Here is an 18,900-nt window from a genome sequence, read left to right on the forward strand (position 1 = left end):
AAGCAGCTCAAGAATAAATATCTTGTTTAGGCAAGCTCACCATTCTTTCTGCAAGAGGAGAGGGAGGGAAAAAAGACACAGGACAATCTGTACTAACTGACTGTAATGGCAAACCTGTGACCAAGAGAGAGCACTCCAAGATCATAATTGTGGGCATTGGTCGTAAAGTTACTTTTTCATCACTTTCATAACTGCATATGGTCGTTGTCAGAGGTAGTCACTAAATGAAGACTACCTGTATATTGTTACTATTATTAGATACAAGCCTTATTATATACAAGCCTGAGGGCTCTAGAAATTAATGTGTATCTATGAAAGAGCCTGGGTCAAAGTTTGCAAGGCTGTACATATGCAAACCTATCACCATACATTTTAAAACAATTTTTTAAATGAACATGTTCATTTAGTCTCATGTACAATATCTGTTAATTTTTCATGAAGACTTTTCCCCACTTTTCCATTTTAAAGACAGGGGAAAAAACATTCAGATATCAATTACTGCAAGCATGAAATTAAGAGGGTGTGAAACATAGCCAGACAGGCAATAATTTGACTTTGTTATTTAATGCTAGATATTAAATAGGAGAAAACAATGCTCTAGGAGAAAAAACAGAACAGCAATTAGAGGAAAGTTCTTTTGAAGATTTTTCATTTGACTTGTGAACTATGGAATGTGTTAGAGTCTGATCTCTAATTACTTAGATAAATTTCTATTTCAGTCTGATGAGAAATAGTATACTGAAGGAAATGCATACATGAAGCTAGAGAAATTATTATGGAATGTAATCAATTGGATGTTCCTTGTAATAAGAGAGGTGAAGAAGATGCAGCCCAGATCCCAGAGATAGCACCATTAAACATCAAATATTGAACATTTCTTATTATAAATCTTTAATGAGAATTTCCATTGCATTCAGCTTTTCTGAATCATCTTATTCTCTGGACACAGTCGCATATTCCATAGTCACAGATGTGAAATTTAAAAACATTTCCTTTATCATGTAATTGCCCTCTAGAAATCACGATTTCATATTGGAAGCATAGGCTAAGGAAAAACATCCTTTTCCCAAAATTTATGCTCTGGTAAGCATAGGACCCTTTCTCCAGGACTAGGAATTTGAAACAGGGGTAGTTTGATACTCCTCCTGCTTCAATGGCTCTTGCCTTTCTTTTTTACACTATTTCAATTGACACAAGAGAGTGTTGCCTTTCCCACAGCATTAAGTGCTCTTACAATAGAGCAGGGGTGTCAAACTCAATTTCATTGAGGGCCGCATCAGCATTGCGGTTGCCCTCAGGGGGCCGGGTGGGTATGGCCTGGGTGGGTGTGGCCTACTGGGTGGGCGTGGCTAGAGTGCATATGGCCTACTGGGTGGGCGTGGCCAGCTCTACATCGTTCGCATCAAGGGTGCCTATGGGGGCCTGGGCAGGAGTGGGACAGATCTGAGGGTCTCTGGCAGAAGGAGGGTCTCTGGGCCAGGGCCAAGGCAGTGGGGGCTGTTCCCTCACTGTTTCCAGGATGGCTTCGTGGGCCGCATGAAACCACTTCGCGGGCCGGATCTGGCCCCCGGGCCTTGTGTTTGACATGTCTGCAATAGAGTGAATACCAATTTTCATTCTCCCAACCCATTTGAGTGAGTCCTGGACTTTCTGCAGTATCTACCATAGTCATTCTTGAATGAAAATTGGTGACTTTGAAATGGCCCCTTCCCCTTCTTCCTTCTCCTGACCAATAAGCCCTTTGTTCTCTCTTGCTATAGCAATAGCTATGGCTGAGCAGTTGCAGCAGAGGAATTGTATGCTCACTGGGGAGAAAGTTGCAAAGCTCTCCTACAACTCTGAAAAGAGGCCTCACAGTACACAGTTGTGTATGTTTTCACCCACCTGTTGCTCTTACTCAAGGGATTCTAGCAGAAATCTCTTGTGATCACACCCCTGTGGAAATCAGCTTCTTTTTAGAATTATGGATTTGAGAAATTTCCCATAGCAATCCTGCTAATAGGAGAAAAAATTAACCAAGGCTACTGACAATTCATTCAGTCTTGGTGGTTCTTAAAAGTATATCGATCAACATGGCCTCAGATGACAAAGCCAGCATCCTGACTGCTTGTTTTTTTTGCCTCTCTGTATGGATTGTTGTACATGTTATTTATCTAATTGCTGAGGTCTGGAAACGCAGTTTATTCTGGAAATTTATCAAAATATCATGTTCAGAGAACATAACAATTCTTTATTATTTTAGATCTTCCTTCTCCATAAGACAGACATTAGTCAATGCTATGCTATTTTTTGATCTTGGATACTTTACCATAGCCTTGGTGTTGAGTTACTACTGTGGATCAAAGATTGAGACTGCGGCTTGGATAGAACCTTGTGTTGGAAACAGATTTCACTATTGGAATAAACAGGAGAAAAGTTTAGAGTTGCAATGGAGCAGTTCTTCTTCCAGAGGAAAGATATGTAAATTTAGCATCGATGTTTGAACAATTAATAACTATAATGCAACTTTTTCTTCCACCATCCTATTAATTTTGAACACAAGATATACAGTATAGCACAATTAATCAAATAGAATAGTCTGATTCTGCAATATATAAACTTTTTATTGTTAAAGCTGTCTGTAATTGTATATTATGTAAATATTTTCCTAGGGGTCTTATTTTTTTAAGGGGAATCCCTGTATTATGTAACTGATATTTATTTTAGTTTTTTTAGTTGAGTCTCAATAACTTATATTTATCCTCTTAGTTATCCATATGGTGCTCTACAAATTCAATATATGTCCTGTGTATATGTGTGTATGTGTATGTCTCTGTCTATCATCTATCACATCATAACATTTCAAGTACATGTTAAGTTTGATACTGATTATAAATACGTATCCTATTGGAGCCCAGGGTTTCTCCACTGAAAACTGAACACAGACATATCTTGCAAGATTTAATGATACATTTTTCCAAGAATTTGAAAATAAAAATATTCACTTTGGAAATCCAGATTCAATGCTCAGTGCATTTTTTTAATACAATATGAAAAAAAATCCCAGGATAGTGTGGAAATCTTTTGATTAGATTACTATTTTTAGACTAAACTTGAAGACAGGATCTGTATTATTATTTTTTAGCACTTACTTGTATGGAACCTAAACCTATTAATCGTGATCATCTTCAACCAGACAAAAATTCATAATTTTGATTAGATTTGTGCCAAGATACTTTAAATGGGTTTTCAGGATGTTTCAGAAATATTGTATTTACTAGATGGCATGAAAATATAAATTATGTCTGTAGTGTTTTCTTTGTGCTTGTATCAGTCAAAAGCTCCTGTGGGCCTCTCCCCACTGCTAAATTGTTTTCTACCTAGGATTGTTTTGGCAGAACACTATACTTGCATGAGAACGTTTGTCATAAATGTTTATCAATCCCTATCCTGCTTTTCTAATTGGGGTCAGCTAAACAATGGCATTCTGAATTTACCTTATAACTAGCTTGAGCTGAGCAAAGTTTTGCTGAAGCTGCTCTGTGGAAGTTGTCAATTCATTCTAAATGCATTTGGGAACTATGAGTGGTGGGACAATTGTTGAATTTAAAGTAAATTGGGAATGTTTTGTAGATGGAGTGGATGGAGGTTTGATAGTGCTACACAACTGATTTGGGTTCGGTCTTCTGCAAAAAAGTATTTGTTCCTTCAGGCAATTGTAAAGAGCAAGTAAGGAGTAAGCCTATTGGAATATTGGAATTTAGGTAAAACATTTGATAAAGAGTATTGTGTAACATTCTGACAGCAGGCCATTGAAATATGGATTGCATAACAATTTTGTCATTGTATAACCTGTGTGAAAATTATACTCAGAGTGGCTTTTCCTCAAAGTGGAGTGATCCATAATAATAGACATAAGGTAACAGGTTCTAACTGAATGTTAGAAAACTCCTTAAAAAGAGGCATTGCAATTAGTTTCCCAGACAGGTAGTCATCTCCCTTAGTTGGATATATTCAGGCAGAAATTAGCCAACCATCTTTCAGGGATCCTTTAATTTGGATTTCTTCATGACCCCTTCCAAGAGGGTGATTCTTTCAGGAAAAATAACCTTTCCATCAGGTTAATCATTGTACAACTCAGGGATGCTAAGGGTTATTAAGCAAAGACAGAAGATAACATAAAGCCAGGCATTAATTTCCAAACAGAAAGCATGAGATAGGTAAAAGGCAGTAGATAAGCTGTGGGCAATGAAAAGAAACAAGAAGCCAGAAATGACAATTATAAATAAAACTGTCAGGCCAGCAAGTTTCAAATAGACTTGAGGAGGAGGAAGAATCGGGTATCCTTACAAAGGCTCATGGTATTCCATGGTAATTATGATGATTGTGCTGTGCTTCAGATTCAAAAGTAAAAAGTTGCCTTGAGCATGCAGGAGGCACCTGGTTGCCAATTTTTAAAGTGATGTCATTTACCCAATATTGTATAAATACTTTAAGAAGTTGTGGGCAGCTACTACAATTGCACCCCTGCATGTTTTAAAGTACTTTTTTTGCCTTCCTGCTGAAGCATTGTACAGCCCTAAGAGTCACTAGGCTTGCTAGAAAGCTTTCTTGATAGAATACTACCAAGATGTTTTAATCTTTAATGTGATACACATTATGTAAATTTAGTATTTTAACCTAATATTTGGAGCTATAATTTAGAAATAATTTCTTTAGATGTTTCATCCTATTTATTTTGTGAGGTCAACCTTCTTCCTTAAGATTCCTGAGACCAACCTAAAACCAAGGCAAAACAACAGAGAGGGCCACAATTTAACAGAATATATTTTCAATAAGTGGCTTTCTGTAGAATCTCTACTCAGGCACTAGGTGGCAGTTGTACATTTCAAAATAAGTCTTGCAGATCCAGCCAAGTGTTTTTCTCCTATCAAACTTGTTATTTTTAGTGGAGATATTTATTTATTTGAGACAGATATTAGTGGTTGTCTGAATTGCTGCAGTGGTGCCTCCATTATGTCATCACAACTGACCAGCTTTTCTTGAAGTCTTATAGCTGTGTAGTCCCACATATATTTATTGCCCTTCATGGAATAAGGTCTGAGAATACTTTGTCCCATAATACACATTGATTTGTTTACTTAACTGTATTTAAAATTACTGGGCTGGTGATTTAATGTTTCCTTATACCAAAATAATTAATTATAGACAACAGTAAATATAATCAACTTGTCATAGAATTTTAAAAGAAAGGAACTTTTTTTTAATAAACATACAAATTGTAATAAAAACACTGCACTTAAAAATTGCATCAAAATGGAGACCAGCCACTTATAATCCCCAAAGCCTTTTAAAGTAGGGAAGATTTGGGCCATCTTACACAAAGCAATTGAGGGAAAGCAATTTGACATTTATGGAACCCCCCAAACATATTCTCTTTCTCTTTATTTTTAATTAAAGGAGATGAAGATTCAGCAAGTAAACAGTTTCATACAGGAAAAGCAATCCTTACAGCTTGAAATTAAATACAGGTTATGTGAATATAAGGATCTTACTAGGTTTAATAGAGCTATGAGTAAACAGAATCCAAATATTGTAAGAAATCTCGATCATGTAGGAACTTTTTACCATACATCTCAAATCTGAAAAACTCCATATGCTATTCCATGTTTGCAGTGGTGCGACTCAGATATGTGAACAACTGGTTCTCTGTGTGGATGCTGCTTCCAGAAGTCCATTCTAGGCCTGGGCAACAAAAACTTAGCTACCGGTTCCGCTGAAATGTTGCGAACCAGCTGAATCCCACCACTGCAAGTTTGAGATGTAGGAGGTGATTTTAATTTCATACACTGATGATAAAAAGCACTCAATACTTAATATACTCAATGTTTACAGAGTACCAAAATAAAAAATAATTTATTCCATAAGATTTGTCCATTTAAAAAAAACATTATTTTAAGGGAAATATTTTCTTTCTTGTAACTGCAGTGGCAATATTTTACTATCTTAAAAGATGGATGCAAATTATGTAAAGTATGAAAGAACATATTTTGACATACAAACCAGGGATTGTAAATTAGATTCTATTAGGTGTAATTACTTGAAGAGCTATAATTATATTGGAATAGCTGTCCTCTTTTGTGCCAAGGTGTTTGTGTTTTCAGTGAAACTTTCCTTAAAAAAAATTGAATATAGGAAGAGGTCTTTGTATATAAAAAGCTATAAATACATTTATTATCAAGGTCCCCTGAAATACGTTAAAATGTGTGTCTGTGTATGTGTATGTGTGTACAAAATATGTCCTTGAGGAAAAAATAATTGTACAATAATTAGTTTTTCCTATAATAATAGCCTGCTACTATAAAAACTGGTATATTGCATTTTCAAGAGGAATTTTCTGTGCATTAAATTGTTAGAATTCAGTTGCCCAATGGTAATTGTTATAAATACAGTTGGAGAACTTGAAGAAGCTGATAGAGATACAAAAAAATTCTCAAAATGTTGTTTTCCATTTGGAGGGTTTATTTTTAAAGAACTTCTTGCCCTAGATCATCTCAATCCTAACAAGATATGGCAATAAGTAACAACAATAAATTGCTAGATTTCTAATAGCTGTATCTGAGTGTTATTAGATATCTGTATATTTGTTTTCTTTTGGTGTGTGTGTTTTAATAGTTCTTAAAATAGCTCGTTCCATGAAATATGAATTTTTCCAGAAACTGACATATAGGAAGTGAATTTTGGGTTAATGCAAAACTGATGGGTGCCATGTTGCAGCTGTTCTATATTTTGCATGGATGCAGATTGAGATGTTGTGAGGTTTCCCATCTAAATATTTCTAACCATTATTTTGAAGCTGCTAACATAGTTAACACGAACAAATTCATTGTTACATGTGTAATTTGTTACATGTATTGGGGTTTTTATTGTGGATTTTTATATTATTCTATTGTTTTATCTCGGGCTCCTATTTAATTCTTTTTTAATTTTTGCACTCTGTATTTTTATATGTGCCCTGTTCACCGCCCTGAGTCCTTCGGGAGAAGGGCGGTATACAAATATAATAAAATTAAAATAAATAAATAAATAAATAATTCATCTTACCTCCAGATTTTTTAGGAAACGTGTTTAATAATCCCTGCCTATTTAATTCATATAACAACAAACTTGAGTTATGGCTCTAAATCGTTCACTGAGCTACTGTATATGGTCAGGTTGAGACTTGAACCTGCGTTTCTCTGATCATACTCCACCACTTTAACTGCCACAGCGTACGGCCAATGGCCGTTTCTTTTATTTATTTCCTTTATTTATCAAGTTTATCTGCTGATCCAATACTGCTTACTATGAGGGGGTTATATATCCTGTCTTTTATCAACAATGTTAAAATGAAATATAACAATTCATCTAATAAATGTATTAGCCACAAAACAATAACATTTATTAATAACAAATCCATCACCATTGCAAGAGGAAACAAACTCATAACATATCCATCCACATGATTTGTTGGACAGTCAGGATGCAACTACCGTAAAATTTAGCGGGGATGGGGTCAGTCAGGTGTTGGAGGGAATTTTATTCCAGAAAGAAGAGCTTCATTTGAGAAGTGAGTCCCCAATTGAAAATACAATTGTAGATGGCAATTCCCCAAAGAGAGAATCTAAAGAGAGCCCATTCTTTTTTTTTATTAAAGAGTTTTACAAAAAAAAATTTACAATGCATATCCCCAAAACCCACCCACCCCAAACCACCCCCTTCCCCCCCACTTCCCAGAGCTGAATACAGGGTTATAGATATAATAATCATATTCTAACTAAGATTATCCATTATAAAATTAACCAAATTCATAGCTTTAACTCCCCTTTAACATAGATATATTCAAATTATTAAAACATAATAATAATAACTTAAACAAAAATATAATCAATACTAATACTAAAATTAATAACAATCTAAAATCTACTCATAAGCTAAATGGAACTTTTTAGTCCCATATTTATTCTAAATATAATCTATCCATCTCCTCCAAACTGAAATATATCTTTCTTGTGAGTGATCCTTCAAATAAGCAGAAATCTTAGACATTTCTGCAAGATTGTACCCATTCTTCTATAGTAGGCAAACTATCCTTCTTCCAATATTGTCCCACCAGTAACCGTGCTTCTGTTATCAAGTTCAGCATCAAATTGATTTCTTTAGTATCACAATCTATAACAATACCCAATAAAAACAATTGTGGAGAAAACTTTATCTTTCTCTTAAAAATCTTTTGAATGTTCCACCAAATTTTAATGCAAAAAGCTTTTATATTTCTACAAGTCCACCACATGTGAAAATAGGTAGCATCTAAACTACCACATCTCCAGCATTTAGACTGTAGGTTAGGATACATGTTAGACAACTTTTTGGGATCCAAATGCCATCTATAAAACACCCATTCTTCTTCATTTTATTGGACAGATAGGTTCAATATGGAGTACCTTAAGTTCCAAAGATACCCAGATCCTGAGTCACAAAGGGCTTTAATACTAACAATCACCACCATTAATCTCTCCAATTTAATTTTTTTACTTCACTTCTTAGCCTGAAACCAAAATGCTGTTGGGATTTCTCTTTGATTTCTGCTTTATAGAAATCAGAATTGTCAGCTTTGATTTCAGTTGACCTGAAGGAGCAGAAATAATAACACATCTTTTCTACTGGCTACAAAATTCAGTTTAAAAAGAACAATGCTTTTTACTCAAATTGGGCTTTACTTTCTACCTGCTGAATCCAATTTATATAATTATGGATAGAGACATACTGTACCTTTGATTTGATTTGCATATAATAAAAACACGTTAGCATTTATTTTACATTTTATATTTTGAAAGTTAAATTTTTCTAATCAATAAACATGAATGAATGGTATAATATTTAAATTAGGCAGATTATAGCAGAATAATTCAGTGTGAGATTTTGATGAATTGATAAGGCAAAGGAGATGATATATATAAATTGAAAAGGGAAGGGATGATTTAAAAAGTAAATAACAAATGGGTAATGTTAAATATTAGCTAAAGAAAATATAATATCAAAATGGCTAGTTTTTATTATTTTGTAAAAGTAAAAAGTTGAGGTTTGATGTTGATATTCTACTTTACTGCACCAAAGGCAGTCGCCTTTTTTTCTTTTTTCTTCCTTATCTCACTTCTCCACTCCCTTTCCCCTTCCCTATCATTTCCGCTATTTACTTTTGTACTTTCATTGTATAGCATATTATAAACTAATAAAACTTTTGCCTAAAAAAAAGAAAATATACTATACTGTAAATCATGGATACCTCAGAATCATTTATTATAAGAGACATATGTTCCTAATATTTCTTTATTAAGCCTTCATGATGGAAATAATAGTAGTAATAATTTCCTTTCCCAGAGACACTGGTAAATCTCTCTGGAAATGGACAAACATTTTGGCAGTCTTAAACTCAACCTTAAAGTGTTACTGAGATATAAATAAATCTATCAAGGGGTGGAAGGGCTTGGCAAGTGAAGAGCTCAGAAACAATGTCTTTCGGAAATTCTGCAGATTTACAAGTTAGGCAGTTCTGAACTATTTGCAGGGCAACTTAAAGAGAGCCCCAATTACTTCAGCCACTCTGTATGCCTCTAGCCCAGGGGTAGGCAACCTCGGCTCTTTTATGACTCATGGACTTCAACTCCCAAAATTCCTCAGTCAGAATAGCTGACTGAGGAATTCTGGGAGTTGAAGTCCATGAGTCATAAAAGAGCCAAGGTTGCCTACCCCTGCCCTAGCCTTTCCAGTGAGTCCATCATCTAGTTGTACCATGTAAAACCATGTAAAAACACAAGAAGGGTTCTGCTAAAGCGGGCCTATGGCCAATCTTATTAAACAGTCCATGTGACCCACTGGCCCAACAAGTTAAATTGAAGGTTATCGGTCAAATGATAACTCTGCTTCCATTAAAGACATTAAGAGTAAACATTTTTTTAATGTAATGCCTTCTGGCTTATTGGGATGTTTTACAATTTGTAAAAATTCACCATAAAAAAAAAGAAGTGACACAAAAGAAGTGATCATTGTAACTTACCGTCACTGTAGTGTTAAAATTACCATGAGATTTCTTATGATGAATCTTGATTCCAACCTTCATGTGTTAAGGTCTCCTGTAGAACTTAAATTACAACAAAGTTGCAAAATTCCTAATCTGGGTTAAGGATCTTTCAAAAGAAGAGTTCATCACAACCAAAAAGGATGAGAAGAGGGTAGCTTTCTATTGCCTTTGCCACACGTAAGAATTAACAGGTTAGACCAGGGGTAGGCAACCTCGGCTCTTTTATGACTCATGGACTTCAACTCCCAGAATTCCTGAGCCAGCTTGGCTGGCTCAGGAATTCTGGGAGTTGAAGTCCATGAGTCATAAAAGAGCCGAGGTTGCCTACCCCTGGGTTAGACTAATGGAATAACAGAGCTAGAAGGGATCTTGGAGGTCTTCAATCCGTTCTTAGATTATAAAAAGAATAGGCTACCTTGCTTCTTTGCTCCTCATCTACTTTTCAATACAGAAAGATATAAATTGTTATCTTACTTTATATAGTTATCTGCCTATAAAAAATTTACAAGCTACTTAACAGTGAAAGGCTCTTGGTGTTCTCTGAGCTTGGTTGTTTTCCTGCAGATGTTTCATTAACCAAACTATGTAACATCATCACTGCTAGTAAGGAATGGGTTTTGGTCTGTTTATATTCTAATAGCTTTCTATGTCATATGAGTGGAAGTATTCTTGGAGGTTCTTTGGTTGGATTGTTTACTGTTAGCTTGATGGCAGTTCCTTGATTGGAATATTGTTTACTTCTTGATTGTTGGTCTGATGTTTATCTTGGAGTTAATCTATGCCAGGGGTCTTCAAACGTGGCCCTTTTATGACTTGTGGGCTTGAACTCCCAGAATTCCTCAACCGGCATGCCATTCCACCTCTGGCAATGTGAAAAAAGTTGCGATACGTCATGACACATCACGTGCCGCGGCAAGTTCGACACCTGTGGCATAAGCCAAAATGTCAACAGGGACTAAATCTAGGACATCATAAATTCAGACATGGAATTATCATTTCTGTTTTATAAAGAAAATATATATCATTACATCCCCAAACTGGGGAGTATTAATAAGTAAACTTTACTGTGAAATCTATTCATTTTCTATTTAGGGTAAAGCCTGATTATACAATTGTGGCCAAGGTAGTTTTGCTGCAAAATTTGACTTTACCAACTGTGTTCAGTTCTTTCTTGGATTCAAGAAACACCTCTGTTTGACTCTAAATGACAACTATGAATTTCTTTTTATTTATTTTTTTAGAGCCTGATTTTATACCAAGAGGAACTTAGTACACTGTCCGTCTTTAATATCATTAAAACACAATCTGTAGTTGTACAAAAAGGTTATGGTTCCATGCTTCCATGCAATACATCTGTGTTATGTTTAGATTAGTTAATTATACATAGTATATAGTTAGTGATACACAGTCTAGTCTAGTGTAAGGATGGCATGGAATTCTTAAGTGCCATATTAGAGGGAAATTATTAATCCCTTTCATGTCACCTTTATAAACAAATTCTAGATTTCATTGAACTACAAGCAAAAATGCCATTAATTTATTCTGCAAAACAGATATATTTGCAGGTATTTTGTCCAGTATTTCACTCTTTATAAATCTTTGCAGAAAATGCATTTTTAATCTTAATGTGTACCTGAATGAGAACTTTCACTTTTTTGCATATGTGACAGATTTGTGGTATCTTATATAACAGACTAAAAAGCTATTGGATTACTTAAATCAAAATAATCTGCTTTTCCAAAGAGAAATAAATCAGTTTAACTTTTTGATTATACAGTATAAGTGGGTATTGAATATTATTGCTGTTAAACTTTAAAAGACTTTGATATCTGCAAAAGAGACTTAAAATCAACTTTAATTTTAAACAGACAAGAGAAACTGTCTTCAATCAGAAATACCATCTTTTATGTGTCTTATTGTTTAATAACAATTTCTTCATGTTGGAATTGGTTTGTACAGATGTTATAAAATTAAAGGATATAGTCAATCCAGTGTTTTCCTCTTTGGCTAAACTCAAAGGAAAAATTCTATCTTTCCACAAATGAGATTTTTAGATAGTATAAACTGAATTATTCTTTTTAGTGACATTCTAAACGTTATCTCAGAGACAAGCCAATTTGTATGGAGAAGGGTACTGACTTGTTTTTTCTTGAAGCAGTTCTTTCATCTGCTCAGTGGATGGATAGATTCAGAAAAATTAAAAGAGGCAGGATGTTCTCTCTGGGGGGAAAAAAATCTTGGAGAAGATTTGGGACTAAAAGTATTTTCCAACCTGTTCCCACCCCAAACATTTTTTACTAAACTTTTATAAGCATATTTTAAATTTGATATTTATCTCAATATAATATGTGTTCAGACTGATCTGATGTTTCCATACTTGGCTTGCTGTTCTGATGAATCAATTAATAGATTGAATGCAATTGTGTGAACTAGTGAACTTCAACAGAATTTGATTATTAGCAGATGTGTGCAATGGCCTTCCTTAATTGTTATATAAGACATCCATTTCTATCATGTACTTAACCATGCCATAAATACAGTATTACTGTCCCTTAATTTAATATCCATATTTTTGCCTACATGGACATTTCTGGGTTTCTGGTTTGGCACTTCAAACGGCGAGACAAATTCTCTGCAAAAAAAGACAATGCCTTGTGAAGGAGCCTTTCTGTCTATACAGTGCCTTTGGGTTCTGTAGAGGTCTCCTACTAGCCTGATTTTGTCTCTACTTCTCCAGACAAGCAATGATCCAACTTCAGTTCTTCTTAAGAGTTTGTGTGGCTTTGGAAGGATATAAGACAAACAAGCATTAAAAACCACAGTAAATGAAAGCACATAACTTTTGTGTTTCTGGCATGTTCCAGTGACATTAATATTGCAGAGACTGACTGTCCTTATGTCTCCATATCAATGGATCATACACCATTCTTGGGAGGTTTATCTTGGATACTTTTTTTAAGTATACAAACAAAGGATAAGCAGCGTTTGTATTCCAGGCGTGTATTTTGTCTCCTCTGTCATTTTGCTGTTCTTTTCATTATCATTCTCTCCCCCCTCCCTTTCAGAAATAATGATGTAAGTAATGAGGGGGCATACTAAACATTTTTTTCTGTGTATAATGTAAAAGAAATTCCATCATTAATGTTGATTGTTTATCTCATTTATTACGTTAAATTGAAACTGTCAGCCCATAAACATTCTTGTCTTTGAAAGCATCCTTCTTTGTTAAATGAATTCCCATAAGCCTGTGATTTGCTTATAATTTTGTGGTTATGAATTCCGGAAGAGTAATCATGTACGTCTGCAGCACAAAACATGCTGTGGTGTCAAGCCCAACTTCTGTCAAATTGGGATGAAGAAGTGAGGGCAAAGTTGAACAAAAGAAAGAGATAGATACTGGGAGAAGCAGAAGCAGAATAGTAATGTTGTTTGGTTTAACAAGTAGATACTGTATAATATGCCTACTGTATAATATGCTAGAGTAGAGGCCCCCAACCTTTTGGGTAGCCGGGACCGGTTCCATGGAGATAGATTTTTCCGCAGACGGAGGGGGCATGGCTTTGCATGCTGCCAGCATCCTGCAGATGGGGCTTCACTTGTTTGTGAAGCCCGGTTTCTGGCATGCTGTGGACCAGTGCCAGTCCATGGACCAGGGGTTGGGGACCCCTGTGCAAGAGGTCTTCAAGAAAGGGTGGACAACCATTGGTCTGGGATGGCATAAGGACTCATGCCTTGGGCAGGAGGTTGAACTAGAAGACTCCAAGTTCCCTTCCAGCCTTATGCTTCTATAATTCTTAACACACTGTGTGTGTGTGTAGGGAACATTCTCAAGTTCTCTGCTATCCAACTATGGGTAGTGATGATGAAACTTTTGCAAGTGTTCCTTCAAACCCAGGTAACAAATTCATTGGTATGGAACAGGTACTTGCTCTGAGGAAAAGTTCCAGCCATACCTGCCACTACTCTTAGTGGATAGATCACCATGAAGTTTGCTACATATAAGAAACCTTATATACAGAAACCTTATGTGATCAAAGGAATATGTGAACAAGTTGTGATCAGCTACTTTCACATGGGTTTTGGTAGGGAAAAAAAACCCAGTACAGTTAACTACTATCTTACCAGGAGCCCTGGTGGTGCAGTGGTAAGAATGTAGTATTGGAGTTCTGTTTTGATGGGGCTTAAGGTTAACTCAGTCTTCCATCCTTCTGAGGTCAGTAAAATGAGGACCCAGATTGTTGGGAGCAATAAACTGACGTTGCACAGCTGCCCAGAGAGTGCTGTAAAGCACTATGAGGCACAGTGGTGGGATTCAAATATGTATGTAAACAACTGGTTCTCTGTGTGGATGCCACTTCCAGAAATCCATTCTGGGCCTGGGCAACAAAAAATTAGCTACCAGTTCTACCGAAGTCAGCTGAATCCCACCATTGATGTGGCGGTATATAAGTCTAAGTGCTGTTGCTATAGCTATTTCTGAAATGCATGCTACAGTGAACAATGGTCCCTACAACGCTGACCATTTCTGCTTGTAGATGTTACAGAATGGGCTTGATTTTTCTGAATCTTTCATATTACACCAATCAACTTTATAATTAGCTGATGTTTCTTCATATTTCTTATTTTGTGTGTCTTTAAAACAAAGTGATCATCAATGTCTGTACTTCTTCCTCAAATAAGCAAACAAAGCAAATGCAGCAACAGAAAAACATCCATGATTTTAACTGGAAATTTAATGAATGAATAAACTGGCACAAAACGTAATTGGAGAAACAAACTAAGTTACCCTTTAGTCTCTTTCCATTGTACTGCTTAGAGCTGTAGATAGCTCTTTTTTGGCTTTTTCAAACATCCCAAATCAAAGTGGCTCCAGTGGTAAACACAGCCTTATTTTAGCATTCTTGTGGCCTGTTATTTGCTCCATGGGATTGATCTCAAGTAGCTATTGCAGCCTTGTTAATCAGTCAAAATCAGCTGTACCTTTATGGAAGAGCAATGCAGGTCTTTTCCTATTATACTCTTCCCAGATTTGATAGTTAATGTTTATGCATTGGTGCTCTCTATTAAACTTGGTGAAATCAGTCACAGCGAAACACCAAAGACAAATTGCATTACATCTGTTGTTCTGATATTGTGACTGAATTTGGGGTGAATATGATCAGGAAGGTGAAGGTGTTAAGAACAGAGCAGTCAACAACATTCTAAGCCACTTCCCAACTGTTTCCTCCATAGGGATGTACTGTAATAGGGAAATTTTTCTAGTTTTTTTTCTTTGCAGCCAAATCTTGTCTATTTTTGAAATTATTTTCCAGGTTTCCTAGCTATAGTAAATTTAATTCCCTTCTATTTTACTTTTGGAGGGCTAATAGAATAGAATATATATCCCTTCAGATAATTTTTTTCAACGTTTAATTGGGTTGGAAAGAATAAAAAGATCTGGAAGAACTGGGTAAAACATGCACAGAAATTGTGGCAAGACAAAGTTAAATTCAACATTCTGAAACGGTATATTTAAGCATACATATCTATATTATATTATCTATAACATATCTATACATGACCCATTTGCACATGACTTATTTTTTAAAATAAAAGTGTGAAATATAACCCACTCTGAGTATTTAATAGCATTAAGGCTTTCAGAATGCATTAAAATATTCACACGCTATATATTATCTTTACATGGTTAATCTCTGTATACATCAGGCAAAGGTCTTATTTTCTTTCTGCATGTTGACTCTCCTTTCCTGTTTCCTAGGAAAATGTTTCAATGAAATCAGAAATGCGGGCAAATGAAATTCAGCGACTTGAGCAAACCATACAGGATTTAAAAACCAAAATTGCAGAGCTAGAGAAACAGTTTCCAGCAACTGAGGTGTTGGTTTCAAGCAGAAGCGTGCGGAATGAGACAGAACAGCCAACTCATGAAGGATTACCTAACAGAGATTTTCAAGAACATGAGTTGTGTGCTCTAGTTAAAACTATAGCTGCAACATCTGTGCAGACATCTCCAACAGATGACTGTTTAACACACATAATGCCTTCCGACAATACACTGCCACAAGCACCTCCCCACCTCAAAGGGGATCCAGGTCAAGGGCCAACTCAACAGTTGCCAGCACTTGAGCCACAACCCACCTTTTGCTCTGAAATAGCTTTAGTTCTGTCACCAAAACGGATTTCAGTACAGCTGGATGCTTTTCAGGAACAATTGACAATGCAACAAACTTCATGTTTGCTTCAAGAGGAATCTGTGCCATCAGCTCCCCATCTTCCTCTGAGTATGGAGACTGTAACATGGAATGAGCATTCCCCATCTTTACCTTCTCTCATCACTTCTGCTCCTCTATCTACTGACACTGGAATTTCCCTGCCTGAGGCAGGCACCCCATTTTTATCTTTATCAGTGTCACCTTCCTCATCCCTCTCTGCCTCAGGATATTTAGGGTCCTCATCTGACATAGTACCAACCTCTGCTTCATCATTCCCTGCAAAAAGGACTTCTTCCCCATCATGTCTGACAGGAATGGACATGATACCACCTATCCCTTTATCTCCTGCAAGAATCTCATCTATGCCACCTTTGCCTACTGCTGGACTATCTACTGAGATTCCATCTCCACCACCTTTTCCTGTAACTGGAGTCCCACCTCCTCCACCTTTGCCAGGACCAGTTACTTCCTTTTTGCCCAGGATAGTGCCACCTCCTCCGCCGCCACCCCCATTGCCAGGCATGGGAGTTCCACCTCCTCCGCTGCCACCCCCATTGCCAGGCATGGGAGTTCCACCCCCTCCGCCCCCATTACCAGGTATGGGAATGCCATCCCCTCCGCCCCCACCTCCATTGCCAGGTATGGGGATGCCACCTCCTCCGCCCCCACCTCCATTGCCAGGGATGGGAGTTCCACCTCCACCCCCGTTGCCAGGTATGGGGATGCCACCTCCTCCACCCCCACCCCCATTGCCAGGCATGGGAGTGCCTCCTCCTCCACCACCACCACCACCACCTCCCCCTTTGCCAGGCATGGGAGTGCCACCCCCTCCTCCACCGCCCCCTTGGCCAGGTATGGGGGGACCTCCTCCTCCTCCTCCTCTGCAAGGACTGACAGTGCTGCCTCCTCCACCTCCTTTGCCTGGGGCGGGAGCTCCTCCTCTACCTGGAATAGGTGTGCCACCACCCCCAGCTCCTAGTCTTCCACAAGTGTCTGGGTTTCTTCCTCCTCCTTTGCCAACCGGTTTATTTGTAATGGGAATTAACCAGGAAAAAAGTAGCAGAAAGCATGCAATAGAACCCTCTCGACCCATGAAGCCTCTTTATTGGACAAGAATCCAGCTTCATAACAAAAGGTAACAATATGTTAAAAATGTTGATCTCAACCTTTTGAAATGCAACATCATTTTCTCTAGAACTGTAAACCCAGTAAGCCATTTGTATGTACATGGTTCTTTCTGTAGCACTATAAATTCAGAACTGTAGCTTAAAATGCCTTTTCACTGTATTGGTTTTTAATTCTTTGTGAAACAACTGTTGGGAAGAAATATTATCCTAATATTTTCTAAAGGTAAATACTACCATGTGGTATAATCTTACCACATAGTTCTTGGCAGGATAGCACTTATCTTTCCAATGCAACAATGTGTATTATTATCCTGTCTTAATCAAATGTAATAACATGGGTATGTTTGGATTATTTTTTTCATGTATATCGGCTTTTCTCAAGGACCAGTTCATACTCATCATGCCTCAGTACTAGATTCCTTTGGGGGGGTGGGGGGGTTCTTACCTCTTTCTACAGTCATATGAAGATAACCTATTGTGAATTGAGGTTTATGTGTGCATGGCTAAACTTTAGCAGACCTAAACACATGTCCAGATGGTGGGTGGAAATGAACCAATAACAGACTTGTTCCATGAACAATCTGGACAACTCCTCCCTCCCACAAAAAACCCCCTTATTACCATCACTTGTCTGAAAATATCCAAAAGTTCCCATGGGTAGCAAGTTTGAAGATTGACACGGGAAGACAAATGTATGCACACAGTAGAGAAGCAGAAGTGTTTTGGAATTGCTAGAAGTTAGCTTGAGTGAACAAGGATGTGTTCTGTTTATACATTTTAGATCTGGTGCTCACTTTGGGATGCAGTGTTTTTACCTCCAAATGAGAAATGACAGATATTGAATAAGCTGATCTGTTTTTGAATTTCACTCTCATGAAGAAGACCAAGTGGTTTTAAGGAAAGGATAATTTACACATGCTCAAAAGTTTACTACTGTTTTATAAGCTTTATATAGCTTAAGGAACAAATCTGTGTTATAGGCCTCCATAATACCAAACTTTGCATCATTGTGTCATTTTGCAGAAAAAGCTTTTTCTGCGTTAAGGCTTTGGAATAATAAAATTTCACAGACTTGTTCTATAGGGATGGAGAGCAACTTCAGTGAGGCTACTTGAGACGGGAGATTTCAGATGAGGGCTGTACGTGATAGAATCTTGTACCTTCTATTTCTTTTAGTGGCTTGTTGATTCTTGGCATTTCTGAAATGTAAATCTCTCATCCACTATCTAAGTGGAATTTGTGCCCTCAAATTAATATTTCTTGTGCAAAGTAGAGAGCCAAGCATATTTTCAGAGAAATCACCCAGTTTTTAACTTACATATTACCCAGTTCTTTACTTTCACATTAAAAATAAGCTCTAGGCTTATCAAGAGAAAGTAGAAAGTCAAAAGGTCTGAAGAGGAGAATTAATGGCCATGAAAAGGACATTGTAGCTCCTAATGTGGGTGGATAAGGCTATTAC

The 18,900-nt window shown here is 36.8% G+C and overlaps 1 protein-coding gene across 1 annotated transcript in view; it reads left to right on the plus strand.

Moving 5' to 3' along the window:
- Positions 1 to 18,900, plus strand: part of FMN2 (formin 2) — a gene marked incomplete at its 5' end in the record, with an annotated part of 185,795 nt that overhangs the window by 40,059 nt on the left and 126,836 nt on the right. The window contains one exon of the mRNA XM_083348703.1: positions 15,858 to 17,446. Within this exon, the coding sequence (XP_083204829.1) occupies positions 15,858 to 17,446 (1,589 nt within the window). The remainder of the gene's footprint in view (positions 1 to 15,857; positions 17,447 to 18,900) is intronic.

Source organism: Vipera ursinii (genome assembly GCF_947247035.1).
Source record: "Vipera ursinii genome assembly, chromosome: 1".
NCBI lineage: Eukaryota > Metazoa > Chordata > Lepidosauria > Squamata > Viperidae > Vipera > Vipera ursinii.